Genomic DNA, 14,846 nt, shown 5'->3' with positions numbered 1-14,846 from the left:
ACTTATCCACCTGAACAGTTTCTTCTTTCCCAGAGTATTTTCCAATTTGGGTTTGGCCACTGATGAAGATCCCTAAAACTGGATGTAAGGATTTATTTTCAATTTGTTGATCATCGATATATAGAGTTACATCCTGTTCTGTTACTAAGAGACGAATTTGATGCCAGCCTTCATCAAACAATGTCTATAGGAAGAAAATATAGAAGATTCATAGATAAAATTTCTAACAATCTTTTATTTTCTTCATGCTCATTCCTTTGCTGTCAACCATAAATCCACACCACATAAATTAGCTATACTACATACAAATTCTCTCTAACCCAAGCTGAGCCTCAAATGACATTCATCAATTATTTTATTAATCCCGAGAGTTTCTATTACATATCCCAAAGTCGTTGTGTCAAACAACACCCTCAAGGTCACAAATGAGGTCCTAATCTCTGAATCCAAATGATTTCTCTCATTCCTCAACCTTTTTACTTCATTGCAACTTTGGGCTCCATAACTAGTCCCTTGTCTTTGATGTTCTCACTCAACTTCCATGATTCAACCCCCTGGATTCTCTTCATTTCTTCTCCAATTGCTCATACTCTTACTCTTTGAGGACCCCTTTATCGAGGCATTCCCCACAAGTCTGTCCTTGACATCTTTCACTCTCCTCTTTGACTATCTCATCCATTCCTACAGGTCAATTATTACTTCTATGAACTAATTCCCATACTTACATCAACACATGGTACCTATAATTCCAATACTGCCAGAATAATTTGCCAGGATGTCTCACAATCAGCCTGACAGAGTATATTACAAAACAAACTTGGACTATCCCCCAAACTTTCTTCTTTTCCCTATTTCACTATATCACAGTATCTTCAGTTTCCTAAGCCAAAACAAGTTTCTTTACTTCCTTCTCAGTGTCAATAACAAATAGATGCAAAGTTCTACCAAATATGTCTCCTAAACATGATTGAAATTCACTTCTTCATGTCCATTCTCACTGACATAAGTTAGGCTCATGAGTAGCTTGCTTTATTTGAAAAATTTTCAAACATATCTCCCTTCCCTCTCCAGGCTATCCTTCATACCTCCATTAATCTCTCTCACTGGAGTTTTGTCACAGAACATGCCCCATCTTATTTTCTTATTTCCAGAATCTAACACAATTCCAAGATAGACTTGAAAGTATTGCTTATGAAAGAAAAAAAAAAAGAAAAAGAGAGGAGAGAGTTTCTTTCACCATGACACATCTATGGTCAAGACTTTTGAATGGTATCCAGTCATCCACAGAATGAAGTCCATACCCCTTTGTGTGGCTTTCCAGGTCCCCACAAGTTGAGCTCATAACTTGCTAGTCCCTTCTTTCATGCATCTTATACACCAAACACAGGGGATACAAATTTCCATTTTCTAAATAAAAATTCTGAATTGTACAACACATGGCTATTCAATATTGAACTATTGACCTAATGTGTCCTTATGTCTCTCCATCAAATCCTCTACAAACATACTTCAAGGTCAGTCCAAAAACCATATCATTTATGAAGATTTTCTCATATTTTGTATTAGAATCCACTTTTCCCTCCAACTCTGCTAACTATGATATACTTCTATTAGATACCAGAAGCTTTAAATCTTTCATTATAAATAAGCTCCTTGAAGGAAAGAAACAAGCCTTATTTATTTTTCATTTTTCACAGAACCTAGAACATTGCCTTTAGTGAAAATGGCAGACAACAATTTTTTTTAAATTTAATCTATTTACCAAATGAATAAATAATATAAATGCATAATTTTACATATAACTTTGTACATTTCCTAAATTACATACAACATCAGCCTTTCATAATTATAATAAATATCAAAACTTGATTGCTTTTATCATCACATCTGTATTCTGAACACATGACTTAGAAAATACATTTTTATTTTTAGTATATTTATTTTATTAAATATATCCCTTTATGGGGAATAAAATGTCCTTACAATTAATGTGAATTCTGCATCCATTTTCTGCCTGTATTGAATATTCTAACAAATGTCTTTATTTCAATATCCTATGGGACATGGCCATGTAAAACAGACCAACATATGCTTTGAAAATGACCAGACCTAAATTTCAGTTTCTATTGTCACCACTTAACTAGCTCTGTGACTTGGAGTAGGAACTTAATATCTCTGAACCTTGGTTCCTTGTCTGTAAAAAGGGAACAGCAGGTTCTTCTTTAGGTCGTTATTGCAATTCAATGTGCCTGACACTTAGTAGCAGACATTCAAAAATGTTAGTTCCTCCCACCCCTAAATTCCACGTGGATTAAGAAAGAATTTTCCTGCCCAGATGGCATGGCTCAATGGTTGAGCATCCACGTATGAACCAGGAGGTCACGGTTCAATTATTGGTCAGGGTACCAATATTCAAGTTGTGGGCTCGATCCGCAATGTGGGGCAGGAGGAGGCAGCCAATCAATTATTCTCTCTCATTATTGATGTTTCTATTTTTCCCTTCCTCTCTGAAATCAATAAAAATATATTAAAAAAAGAATTTTCCTTCCTTTGTTTTTTCTTTCAGTAAAGCAACATTGAAATCTGAAGCTGATATCTTTCCAGTCATGTTAAAATTATAGCTCTCTTCCCCCAATACACATAAACCTAACAGTGTTTCCTCATGAATAGCATAATCATATCCAGGCATCATTACCTTAACTCGAGGGTCAACAAAGGTGACCACTTGTGAGCCATTAACCACGCTGGTCGTTGTAAATAGTAATGTTTTATCCACACCATTTAAGGTAACTGCTATTTGTGGCCTTCCATCAATGGTTAAAATTCTCCATAAATCCCATATTTTCTTGACCTTAAATCTCTGAGTGGAGACAAATACATATGATGGAGGAAGACCTTCTGGAAAAACATTGCTAGAAAAAGAAGAACATGAATAAGCTTAAAGAATTCTCAACAAAGCTATAGACATATCAAAAAATATATATCAACACATAACATTTACCTTGTGAATTCTGATAAATCAACTTTTGATGTTACTTCATATCCTTTTATCTTTGTTGGTGAAAGCTGGATTCTTTTCTTAACCTTTTTCTTTACACCCAAGCCTAAAAGAATATCAAATCCCTTCTCATCTCGAGCTGCCACTGGAATTCGTGTTGGACAGACAGATTCTATAAATCAAAAGCAAAAGCAGTAAATGTTGATTAAGCATGGGATACTTCAATAAGAAAAGAAAATCAATAGAGGGATACTAGAGAATATAAGAATTATAAAATCTATATATGCATGCAAATATATATTAATGTATGTAAGTGTATTTTCTGAGAAAACATGGGAATTTTTTTGGCATTCGAGAGTGAAGTCTCAACTGTCTTTTCTCCCATTAAAAGGGGATACACATAAACAGAAATGCAAGAGGAACATTTGTTAATGGATTATTTTAAACACTATGCTGAAGTTTATAAGTTACTATGTATTTTGAATATGGAGGAACCTAATACCTGGAGAGGCAGGAGGACACTGAAACAGGATTCATGATTCTCATCCAGGATTTACTATTAATTAGTCACATGACCTTGGACAACTCTGAAATTTCTTGGATCTAAATGAATCCTAAGATTCCTTTCTTGCATTCCTAGCATTTGAAGGGTAAAAAAAAAAGTGTTGCTCTTCATATCCTTTCCAGTTCTAGCAGTTTATAATTCTATAGTTTAAATATCACTGGTTCTGTCACTCTGGAAAAAAACTTAATTGTGGGTCTTCTGTTCACGAAAGTTCTAAAAATGGGCCTATTATCTCTTCTATGATTAATGACATTATATATTATAATAATCATTTATAAATAAGTAAAAACTATTTCCTTAACAAGAAGAATTACAGTTTGCATTATACAGTCATCTATGTAAGTTATTAAATATAACTTCTCTGGGAAACTAGTGTCTCAAATGAGGTGGAAATTTTTATATGGTTGAAATGCTATTAAACTGTTATGCTGTAGAAATGTTGTAATATTTTCAGATTCTTCCAAGGCCCTCATATAACATACACATTGAGCATGACTGCTTACATTTTATAGAGCAGCTAACAGAACAAAACAAGAATAAACTTCACTAAACATACCTTAAAGTAATCACTCTCTTACATAACATTAGGGAAAGGGGAAGGCATTATATTTATAACACCATAAAAAGTAATGAGATGAATTTCATTAGCCCAATATGTACAGTCATATCTTATACCACAGAACATTGGAAATAAAGGATTAACATAAATAAAATCAGATGGGTGTTTCCCTGGGAAGAGAGGTATTTTTTTCCTCTCAGGTCTTAAGATGCGAATTTTGAAAGGACCCAATCACATCCTTCTTGCTCTGGAGAGTTTGGAGCTAACTCATGAGGAGATAGGTAAGTCAGGCAAAAGAAGACGTTGGTTAGATGTGTGATTCAGTGAATTTCACGAGGCACACCCTCCCGGCAATGTAAGGCTGACGTATTCCTGCCCCACCTCCGGGGCAGGCTCTGCCCACCAGGATCACTTGTGGTCTGCCAATGACTTATCAAACTCACTAATCCGAAACTTTTTGCTCATTTAGGGATAAGGAGTGGAAGAAAGCAGGAAGAGAGATCAAAAGAGCTGGTCTAGCTAATCCCTCCATATGAAAACATAAGAAGTAGGATACTCTATTACACAGTTGTAAATCATAAACCAATGCAAAAAATTAAAATTGTCCTGTCATTATGAGGCAGTATTTAGGAGGAGGATACACAAAACAATCACTTCAAATGTATTTGATTTAAAACTGCAAAAGAAAAAAGTTCAGCTGAATAGAAAACGTGTTTAACATTACATCATAAGAATATTCAGATTGCAAGTGCACCTTCGATTTGCTTTACAAATGAAAAGTTATAAGATGCTGGGCAAAGAGCTCAGACTTAATACAAGAACTTTAGATTTAGACCTTAGCCTCTCTCATAACCTCTCATGAACCTTGGATTCTAACCTGTGAAGTGAGAATATGTAATTATCTCCACAGGTGATTACATATTGTCTGAGCATCAAATGTGGTGATGTATGCAAAAGTGCTCTGTAACTCCATAATTGCATGTGAGCAAAGGGAATAAAGCACACACTGCATCCATAATTTTCAATAATAAAATCCTTTTCACTGTAATCTAATTCCCCAGAATTTATAGAAAGCAGTGTGACAGTTTGTGGAATCAGGGATATAAATGAACAGCCACCATATAGCCATGCTTTCATGTTCACATAGGCACATCTCTTCAGGGAAAATGTATTTAAATAATTTTTTGGAGGAATAACCTTCTCCCCAATTTGCTCACCTACAAGGAGAACAAGATTACCCTTACAGTCCAGCCAGTGTGGCTCAGTGGTTGAGCATCGACCTATGAACCAGGAAGTCATGGTTTGATTCCCAGTCAGGGCACATGCCCGGGTTGTGGGCTCGATCTCCAGTGTGGGGAGTGCAGGAGGCAGCCAATCAATGATTCTCTCTCATCATGTATGTTTCTATCTCACTCTCCCTCTCCCTTCCTCTCTGAAATCAATCTATCTATCTATCTATCTATCTATCTATCTATCTATACCCTCACACATGGGAACTAAAAAGAAAAATGCTATTTTGATTACCAGCCAATAATTTTTGCATAAATTTAAGCGGGGGGGGGGGGGGAGACAGGCAAATAATTAACATTTCCATTGTGTAGAAAAAAGAAATATATGTATAAGTATGCAACCACATTCAGAGAGGGGACTGGAAACTAAAAGTAAAAACTGGAACTTGAAAGTTATAATTTTAAGTACCAGAAAAATCAAGTGTTAAGAGAAACTCAGTTGGGAACTTGCTATAAAACCTACAATAGGTAGATAGAATAATCTAGGTAAACAAATAGTGCATTCTGGAGCAAGGGCAAAAAAGACACACGGAAGACTTAAGTTCACAAATGGTTGACTACACAGTTATAATTTCAGTTTAAGCCACAGATAAATGCCCATACAAATAAGTGTCAAGAGAAAATCCCCTAGCTTGTGACATCTCCCTCGAGGGGGAGGTGAGGGGGAGTAGAGTTTGCTTCCAATACTCCAGCTTCTCAGAAAGCTGCCCAAGAGACTGGTACCTGCCGCACCTCACTTGGAGCATAAAGGACTCAGAATCATCTAGATGCCTGTGGACCACTGAGAATAAAGAAGAGTGAGGGGTGGACTGCTGTGGCTGCATGGCTCAGCGGGAACAGAAGACACACTACTTGAGGCTTCTCCCTCACAGGAAGAGAAATGAGTGGAACACGGTTCCAGTATTCCAGCTTTTCAAAGGGCTGCCTAACAAGATATGTGTCTTGCCTAAGAATGTTGACAGGAAACCAGTATATGTGGCTGCCTGGTAGTCATTGAGAACAAGAAAAAGTGGGGAAGTTATGACTAAAGAACTAGAGAACTTGAAGTGTCGCAGACAGACACCAAAGGGAGAGATTATGAGCACCTGGAAAAGAAACCAGCAAGCCTCCCTAATTAAGAAATTACTCACACAGGCCAAGAGTAATATCATCCCCCAACCTCCTTAAAAGGTTCAGAGGACCACAGAATCTCTAGTCACACAGATTGGTGTCAGACTCCCCTGTACAAAGCCAGGTGGTAAAGGCTGGGAGAGGTGACTCTTTTTACAAATGTGTGGATCTCAAACAAGACTATGAGATAGACAAAGAAACAGGAAAACATGACCCAATAGAAAGAACAAAATAACTCTCAAGATACCAATCCTAAATGAAGGAAAGTATATTATCTGACAAAGAATTCACAATAGCCATCATAAAGATACTTTATAAATTTAAGAAAATAATGTATGAGCAAAATAAACGTATCAACAAAGAGGCAGAAAATATAAAGAGGAACCAAACAGAAATATGGAGCTGAAGAACACAATAACCAAGTGAAAAAACTAACTACAGGGGTTTGAAATCAGACTTATCAAAGAGAAAAAAAACCCAGCAATCTTGAAGACAGGTCATCTGAAATTATCCAGGCAGAGAGACAAAATTTTTAAAGAATGAGAAAAATTTAGAAAACCCTAAAGGATTCTATGGGACACAATCAGCTAGACCAGTATACATAGGATGGGAGTTGCAGAAGAGGAAAGGACAAAGCTTATCCTATCTAATAAAAGAGAAACATGGTAATTAGCCATACCTCCGCTACTCTTCCCATTGGCTAATCAGGGTGATATGCAAATTAACTGCCAGCCAAGATGGCGGCCGGCAGCCAGGCAGCTTGAAGCGAACATGAGGCTTGCTTGCTTCAGTGACGGAGGACTCCAACGTTCCCCGCCTGCCGCTGCCAGGCTCTGAGCTTGCAGTTTGAAACATTGTTACAAATATAGAAGCTAAACAAAACCCCAGAAACCTGCTTTCAGCCAGCTGGGATATCAGAGCTGGAGTTGAAACAGTGTTTCGATTATAGAACCCAAACAAACCAGATACCTGCTTTCAGCAGCGGAGGCCTAAGAGCTGGAGCCAAGTCTCAGATGTAAAGCTGGCCCAGAAAAAAAAGAAAAAAAGAAAAAAAGGAGCGGCTGGGAGCTTCAGTCACCCGCCAGACTGAAAACAGCCCTCAGCCCCTCACCCAGACTGGCCAGGAACCCCAGTGGGGACCCCCACCCTGATCCAGGACATCCTTCAGGGCAAACCAGCCAGCCCCCTCCCGTGCACCTGGCCTCTATCCTATATAGTAAAAGGGTAATATGCCTCCCGGCACCGGGATCAGCATGACAGGGGGCAGCGCCCAAACCCCCTGATCGCCCTGCAGCTCTGTGTGTGACAGGGGGCTCGGCCGCAACCTCCCCATCGACCCTGCCTTGAGTGTGACAGAGGGCGGTGCCACAACCCCCCTATCCGCCCTGCTCTGTTCGTGACAGGGGAAGGTGCCCCAAACCCCTGATCAGCCCTGCTCTGTGCCTGATAGAGGGAGCTCCCCAACCCCCTGATCACCCTGCGGCTCTGTGTGTGACAGGGTGCGGCGCCCCAACCCCCCCGCCCCCCACAGGCCCTGCACTGTGTGACGGGGTAGAGCCATAACCTCCCCATCGGCCCTGCCCTGAGTGTGACAGGGTTCAGCACCCCAACCCCCTGATCTGCCCTGCTTTGTGTGTGACAGGGAACGGTACCCCAACTCCCCTATCGGCCCTACTCTGTGAGTGACAGGGGGGAGCTCCTCAACCCCCTGATTGGCCCTGCTCTGTGCGTGACGGGGGGAGCTCCCCAAACCCCTGATAGGCCCTGCTCTGTGCATGACAGGGGGGAACTCCCCAACCCCCTGATCGACCCTGCTCTGGTCGTGACAGGGTACGGAGCCCCAACCCCCCTGATGGGCCCTGCTCTGTGCGTGACAGGGGGCAGCCCCCCAAACCCCTGATTGGCCCTGCTCTGTGCGTGACAGGGGGTGGCGCCGCAACCTCCCCATCAACCCTGCCTTGAGTGTGACAGGGGGCGGTGCCCCAACCCCCCAATCGGCCCTACCCTGAGCATGACTGAGGGTGGCATCGCAACCTCCCAATCCGCCCTGCTCTGTGCATGACAGGGGGCGGTGCCCCAACTCCCCAATCGGCCCTGCTCTGAGCCCGACCAGGGGCTGCACCTAGATATTGGGCCTGCCCTCTGCCACCCGGGAGCAGGCCTAAGCCAGCAGGTCCTTATCTCCCGAGGGGTCCCAGACTGCAAGAGGGCACAGGCGGGCTGAGGGACCACCTCCCCTCCACCCCGAGTGCACAATTTTTTGTGCACTGGGCCTCTAGTCCTATATAAGAGGCTAATATGCAAATAGACCAAACAGCAGAAAAACTGAACAACTTTCACTATGACGTGCGCTGACCACAAGGGTGCGTGTGTGGAACATGGTGGGCATCAGCTGCAGCAGGATGGTGGAGCAGGTGAGCGGGGACGCCAGAGCAAGGCGGGGCACTGATTGCTGTCATCGGGGCGAGCCTCTGGTGGTTACTGAAAATTCTTTGCTCCTGTGCACTGAGGCCCCGCCCGGCACCCGCACTTGCTGCCAGCACCAGCCCCACTGACACCCGCAGCCAGCGCCGAAGCCGCCGCTCACACCCACCAACCCCAATCATTCCGCACCATCAGCGGGTGTGAGCGGGGCTGGCGCCATTAGCACATGGGAGCAGCAGTGAGAGCGGGGCTGCTGCAGACAGGGGACTGGGGGCTGCAGAGGAAAGGGACAGGCGGGGGCATGGAAGATGGGCCGAGACCTGCCCCTGTGCCCACTCCAGCCTTGTGGTCCACAGTTCCTTTCAAGGTGCACAAATTCATACACTGGGCCCTAGTTTTAAAAATAATAGCCAAAACTTTCTCAAGTCTGAGAAAGAAAATGGACATCCAGAGACAAAGAGAGAATTTTGAAAGCATCAAGAGAAAGCAAGTCCTTATGACAAGGGTATCCCAATAAGACTATCAGTGGATTTCTCAGTAGAAACCTAGCAGGGAACTTGCTGTAAAGTTCCTAGCAGGCCACAAGGGAATGGGATGATAAATTCAAAGTGCTGAAATAAAAAATAAAAAAAAACTACCAACCAAAATAGTATAGCCAGCAAAAGTATCCTTCAAAAAATGAATAAGAAATAAACACTTTCTCAGATTTAAAAAAAAACTAACCAAGTTCATCACCACTAGACCTGTCTTACAAGAAATGCTGAGGAAGTCCTCCAAGTAGAACTGAAAGAACATTAAATAGCAATACAAAATTACTGAAAAGTATTAAAATTGCTGGTAAAAGTAAACATATAGATTCAGAATATTAAAATGCTATAAGGGTGTTATGTAAATAACTTAATTCTGATAGAAAAGTTAAAAGATAAAAGTTTAAACAATAACTATAACTGTAAAAATGATCACGGATACGCATATAAGATGATGTAATTTGTGGCATCAATAACAAAGTGTGAGAGGGCCAGGGAGATGCAACAGTGTAGAGTATTTGTATGTGATTGAAGTTAAGATATTATCAGCTTAAAATAGATTTTTTTAACAGTATAATGTTTAATGTAACCCCCATGGTAACCACAAAGAAAAAAACCTATACAAATGAAAGTGAAAAGCAAATCAAAGCATGTCACTACAAAAATAAGCAATGAAACACAGAGGAAGACCACATGGGAGAAAAGAACAACAAAAAGGCTATATGACAGCAAACAACAAAAGAGCAATATGAAATCTTTCCCTATCAGTTATTAGTTCAGATGTAAATGAATTAAACTCACCAATAAAAAGAAACATACTTGTTAAATGTGTTTTTAAAAACACCAAAATTCAACTATATACTGTCTATAAGACATGTACTTTCTAATTAAGGACACACCCAAGTAAAAAGTAAAAGGATGGGAAAAAATACTCCATGCAAATAGTAACCAAAAGAGAGCAAAGGTGTTCATACTTATATCAGATAAAACAGGCTTTGAGTCAAAACTGTCGAAAGAGACAAAGAAGGACATTATATAATGATAAGAAGGTCAATTCACCAGCAAGAAATAAAAGATATAATAACTCTAAAGATATATATATCTTTAGAGTTCAGAAGATCAAAAAGGAAACAAAGGATTTGAAAAACACTACAGATCAAATGAATCTAACAGACATATGCAGAACATCCCACCACACAGCAGCAAGTACACATTCTTAAGCGCAAACAACATTCTCCAAGAAAAAAACATGTTAGGTCAAAACACAAGTTTCAACATATTTACGAAGATTAAAATGATACCATGTATATTTTCCTACCACAACAGAATGAAACTAGAAATTAATGTTAGGAGGAAAATTAAAAAATAATGTGGAAACTAACAACACTTATTTGAATAATCATTGAGTCAAAAAAAATTAAGAGAGAAATTAGAAAGTATCCTTGAGTAAAACTAAAACACAACATAGCAAAACCTATGGGATGCAGCAAAAGCCGTACTAAGAAGGAAATGTATAGCAATAAAAATCTACATTAAAAAATAAATATCTCAAATAAACAACCCAACTTTTCACATCAAGGAACTAGAAAAAGAACAAAGCCCCAAATTAGCACAAGGAAGAAAACAATTAAGATTAGAATGGAAATAAATAAAATAGAGAATAGTAAAACAACAGAAAAACTCAACAAAGAGTTGGTTTTTTGAAAAGAACAACTGACAAAACTTTAGCTAGATTAACGGAAAAAAGAAGATTCAAATAAAAAAAAACTTAGGAATGAAGGAGGAGATATTACAACTGATACCACAAAAATGCAAAGGATCATAAGAGACTGCAATAATTATACTAACAAATTTGATAACCTAAAAGAAATAGATGAATTCCTAAAATATATAACTTAGCAAGACTGAATCAATAAATAATCAAAAACTGTCACAGACCTGTAAATAGTAAGGAGACTGAATAAATAAGTAATCAAAAAGCTCCCAGCAAAGAAAAAAACTCCAGGACCAGATGTCTTCACTGGTGAATTCTACTAAATATATAAAGAAGAATTATGCCAATCCTTCTCAAACACTCCCAAAAAACTGAAAAGGAGGACATATTTACAAACACTGTTTATAAGGCCATCATCACCCAGGTACCAAAAAAAAGACACTACAAAAAAAGAAAACTACAGGCCAACATTCTTGATGAATATAGATACAAAAATCCTCTACATAATACTAGCAAATTGAATTTAATAGCATATCAAAAAGTACCCCACAAAGTGACCAAATGGAACTTATCCCTGGGATGCAAAGATAATTCAACCTATGAAATCAATTGATATGATATACCACATTAACAGAATAAAGCATAAACGTTACATAATTGTCTTATTAGATGTAGAAAATTGACTTCTCAAAATTCAACATCCTTTCATGATAAAAACACTCACCAAAGTAAGTATAGAAATAATTTACCTCTACATAATAAGGCCATATATGAAAAGCCACAGCTAACCAATGTATTCAATGGTGAGAAACTGAAAGCTCTTTCTCTAAGATCAGGAACAAGATAAGAATATCCACTCTTGCCACTTCTATTCAACATAGATTGGAAGTGCTAGCTGGGGCATCAAAATAATAAAATACTAAATACACTTAACCAAAGAGGTGAAAGACTTAAATATTAAAAACATTGCTGAGAGAAATTAAAACAAATGGAAAGACATGTCATGCTCATGAACGTATAAACTTAATATGTTTTAAATGTCCATATCACACAAAGTGATCTACAGATTCAATGCAGTGCCTATCAAAATCCCAATGACCAGTCACAGAAGGGACAAATACTGCACAATTCTACCTTTATGAACTATCTAAAGTAGTCAAACTCATAGAAACAGAAAGTTGAATGGTGGTTGTCTGTTGTGGGGAGATGGAAATGGGGGACTTGCTATTCAACGGGCATTGAGTTTCAGCCAGGTAACATGAAAAAGGTCTAGCTATCTACAGCACAACACTGTACATGTAGCTAGCAGTATTGTCCTATATACTTAAAATACTTTAAGATGGTATGTCTCACATTGTGTTTTTTACAAAAATAAACAAATAGAAAACAAGATGCTCCACAACACTAATCATCAGAGAAATATAAATAAAATAATAATGAGATATCATCTCACACCTGTCAGAATGGCTACCATCAGTAAATCAACAAACAACAAGTGTTGGCGAAAATGTAAAGAAGAGGGAACTCCTGTGCACTGTTGGTGGGAATGCAGATTGGTGCAGCCACTATGGGAAACAGTATGTAGTTTCCTCAAAAATATTAAAAAATGGTACTGCCTCAGATCCTAGCGATTTCACTTCTGATTATATAGGGTGTCCCAAAAAATGTTTTACACACTTTGAATAATTATAAAGGCAGTGTTTGTTAAAATATATTTCATTTTCAAAATTGAGCTATCAGTTATTAAAGTGTGTATACATTTTTGGGGACACCCTGTATACATGAAGAAACCCAAAACACTAATTCGAAAGAATAGATGCATCCCTGTGTTCATTGTAGCATTATTTACAATAACCAAGATATGAAGCAGCCCAAGTGCCCATCAATAGATGAGTGGATGAAAAAGGTTTTGATGTCACTCATATGTGGAATCTAATGAGCATAATAAACCGATGAATAAAATAGATCCAGAGACATAGAAGCATGGAATAGACTGATGAATTTCAGAGGAAAGAGGGGGGGAGGAGGTGGGGAGAGATTGCCAGAGAAGTTATATGGATATATGCATAACCCATGGACACAGACAATAGAGTGGTGAAGGCCTGGGAGGGGTGGGTACAGGTTGGAGTGGGTCAATGGGGAGAAAAAAAAACAAGCAAAGGAGACATCTGTAATATTTTCAACAACAAAGATAGAATTTTTACAAAGTTTTGGTACAAATATTCAATGAACTATTGGTCATAAACAAGAATGGAATTTTGCCTTTTGCAATAGCATGGATGGACCTAGAGGGTATTATATTCAGTGAAATAAGTCAGTCAGAGAAAGATAAATATGGTATGATTTCAATTATGTGGAATCTAAAGAACAAAATAAATGAACAAAACTGAAACAGACTCAGAGAGAGAACAGACTGATGGTTTCTAGATGGGTGGGGGAAGAGGGACTGGGTGAAAAAGGTGAAGGGATTAAGAAGTATAAATTGGTAGTTACAGAATAATCATGGGATGGTAAAGTACAGCATGGTACTTTACATTCATAATATTGAATGTAAACTGTAATTTAGAATTTAAAAAATTAAGAAAAAATAATAGAAAACAAAAGAAAAAAATGTTAGACTCTGAGACAATAAAGAAACCATTGCTCATCAACAAAAAGTGGACCTGAAATAAGGAATACAGTGCAGAATACACCTCAAGGGAAATAACAGGTCAGGGAAGATGAAATAATCCATATGGGAACACTCTTATATAATAAAGAGCTAATATGCTAATTAGACCAGACCGCAGAACGACCTTCCAGACAACCTTCCAGAACGACCAGTGGGAGGGGGACGGGGGGCGGGGCCACAGGGCCACGAGGCAGCCAGGGTTGTGAGGGCCTACTCTTGCATGATTTTTGTGCATCGGGCCTCTAGTGATATAAATAATATTCTGTTCACTGTGGATCAACCACGGTAGAGCATAAAAGCAAACAGCATTAGGAAAAGGTAATTGTACTTGCTGAGAACCTCAAAGTAGAAGTTAATTATTTGTCAAAATATGGAATTGTCAAGTAATTCAAATGTAAATTACATGATGTGAGGCTGCTGCAATATAACAATGATAATTTACTCAATTACCACAATCTAATATAGTATAAAAAGTCAAGTATAAAAAGGCCATATATTCCATAAGCATGATTTCAAAGACTATACTTTATGAGATAGCTACTGTACACATATATGTGAACTGAATAGACATGGACATTATCTACATTCTTTTTTGTGTGGATGAAAAAATATTTGGCAAGATTTCAAATTTGTTTTTCTGTTTTTTACAGATTGTACATTTTAGCTAAAGAAAAATTATATTCCTTTTAAGCACAGTTACTCTTTTATGGGTAATTAGAATTTTTAAAATAAAATGCATTTGCCAAAATATGTATCGACAGAAAAAAAAACTATGAAGCAAATATTGAGCAGACATATTTAATCAAATTTGTGTTTTAGGATGAAAATCAATGGTAAATATCTCACCATGAAGTCTATTTCAATAATGAAATATATCTACTTTCAAAACCAAATATTGTATTTTGACAATATATTAAAAATCTAAATCCCAGCCTGTTCAAGATGACAAAAGTCAACACAGTCTTACTGTTAGAGATTCATAAAGAGAA

The 14,846-nt window shown here is 38.4% G+C and overlaps 1 protein-coding gene across 1 annotated transcript in view; it reads right to left on the bottom strand.

Annotated features, from left to right (window-relative positions):
* The window catches only part of COL21A1 (collagen type XXI alpha 1 chain), a 175,273-nt gene that overhangs the window by 93,784 nt on the left and 66,643 nt on the right, over positions 1-14,846 (bottom strand). Inside the window, exons 4-6 of the mRNA XM_059701347.1 lie at positions 3,002-3,170; positions 2,696-2,912; positions 11-184 (exon numbers count right to left, since the gene is read on the bottom strand). Coding sequence (XP_059557330.1) covers positions 11-184; positions 2,696-2,912; positions 3,002-3,170 — 560 coding nt within the window. The remainder of the gene's footprint in view (positions 1-10; positions 185-2,695; positions 2,913-3,001; positions 3,171-14,846) is intronic.

The sequence above is a fragment of the Myotis daubentonii genome, chromosome 6 (assembly GCF_963259705.1).
Source record: "Myotis daubentonii chromosome 6, mMyoDau2.1, whole genome shotgun sequence".
In the NCBI taxonomy this organism is placed as follows: Eukaryota; Metazoa; Chordata; class Mammalia; order Chiroptera; family Vespertilionidae; genus Myotis; species Myotis daubentonii.
Note: the sequence above shows the minus strand (reverse complement) of the source record. Positions and strands in the feature narration are given on the sequence as shown.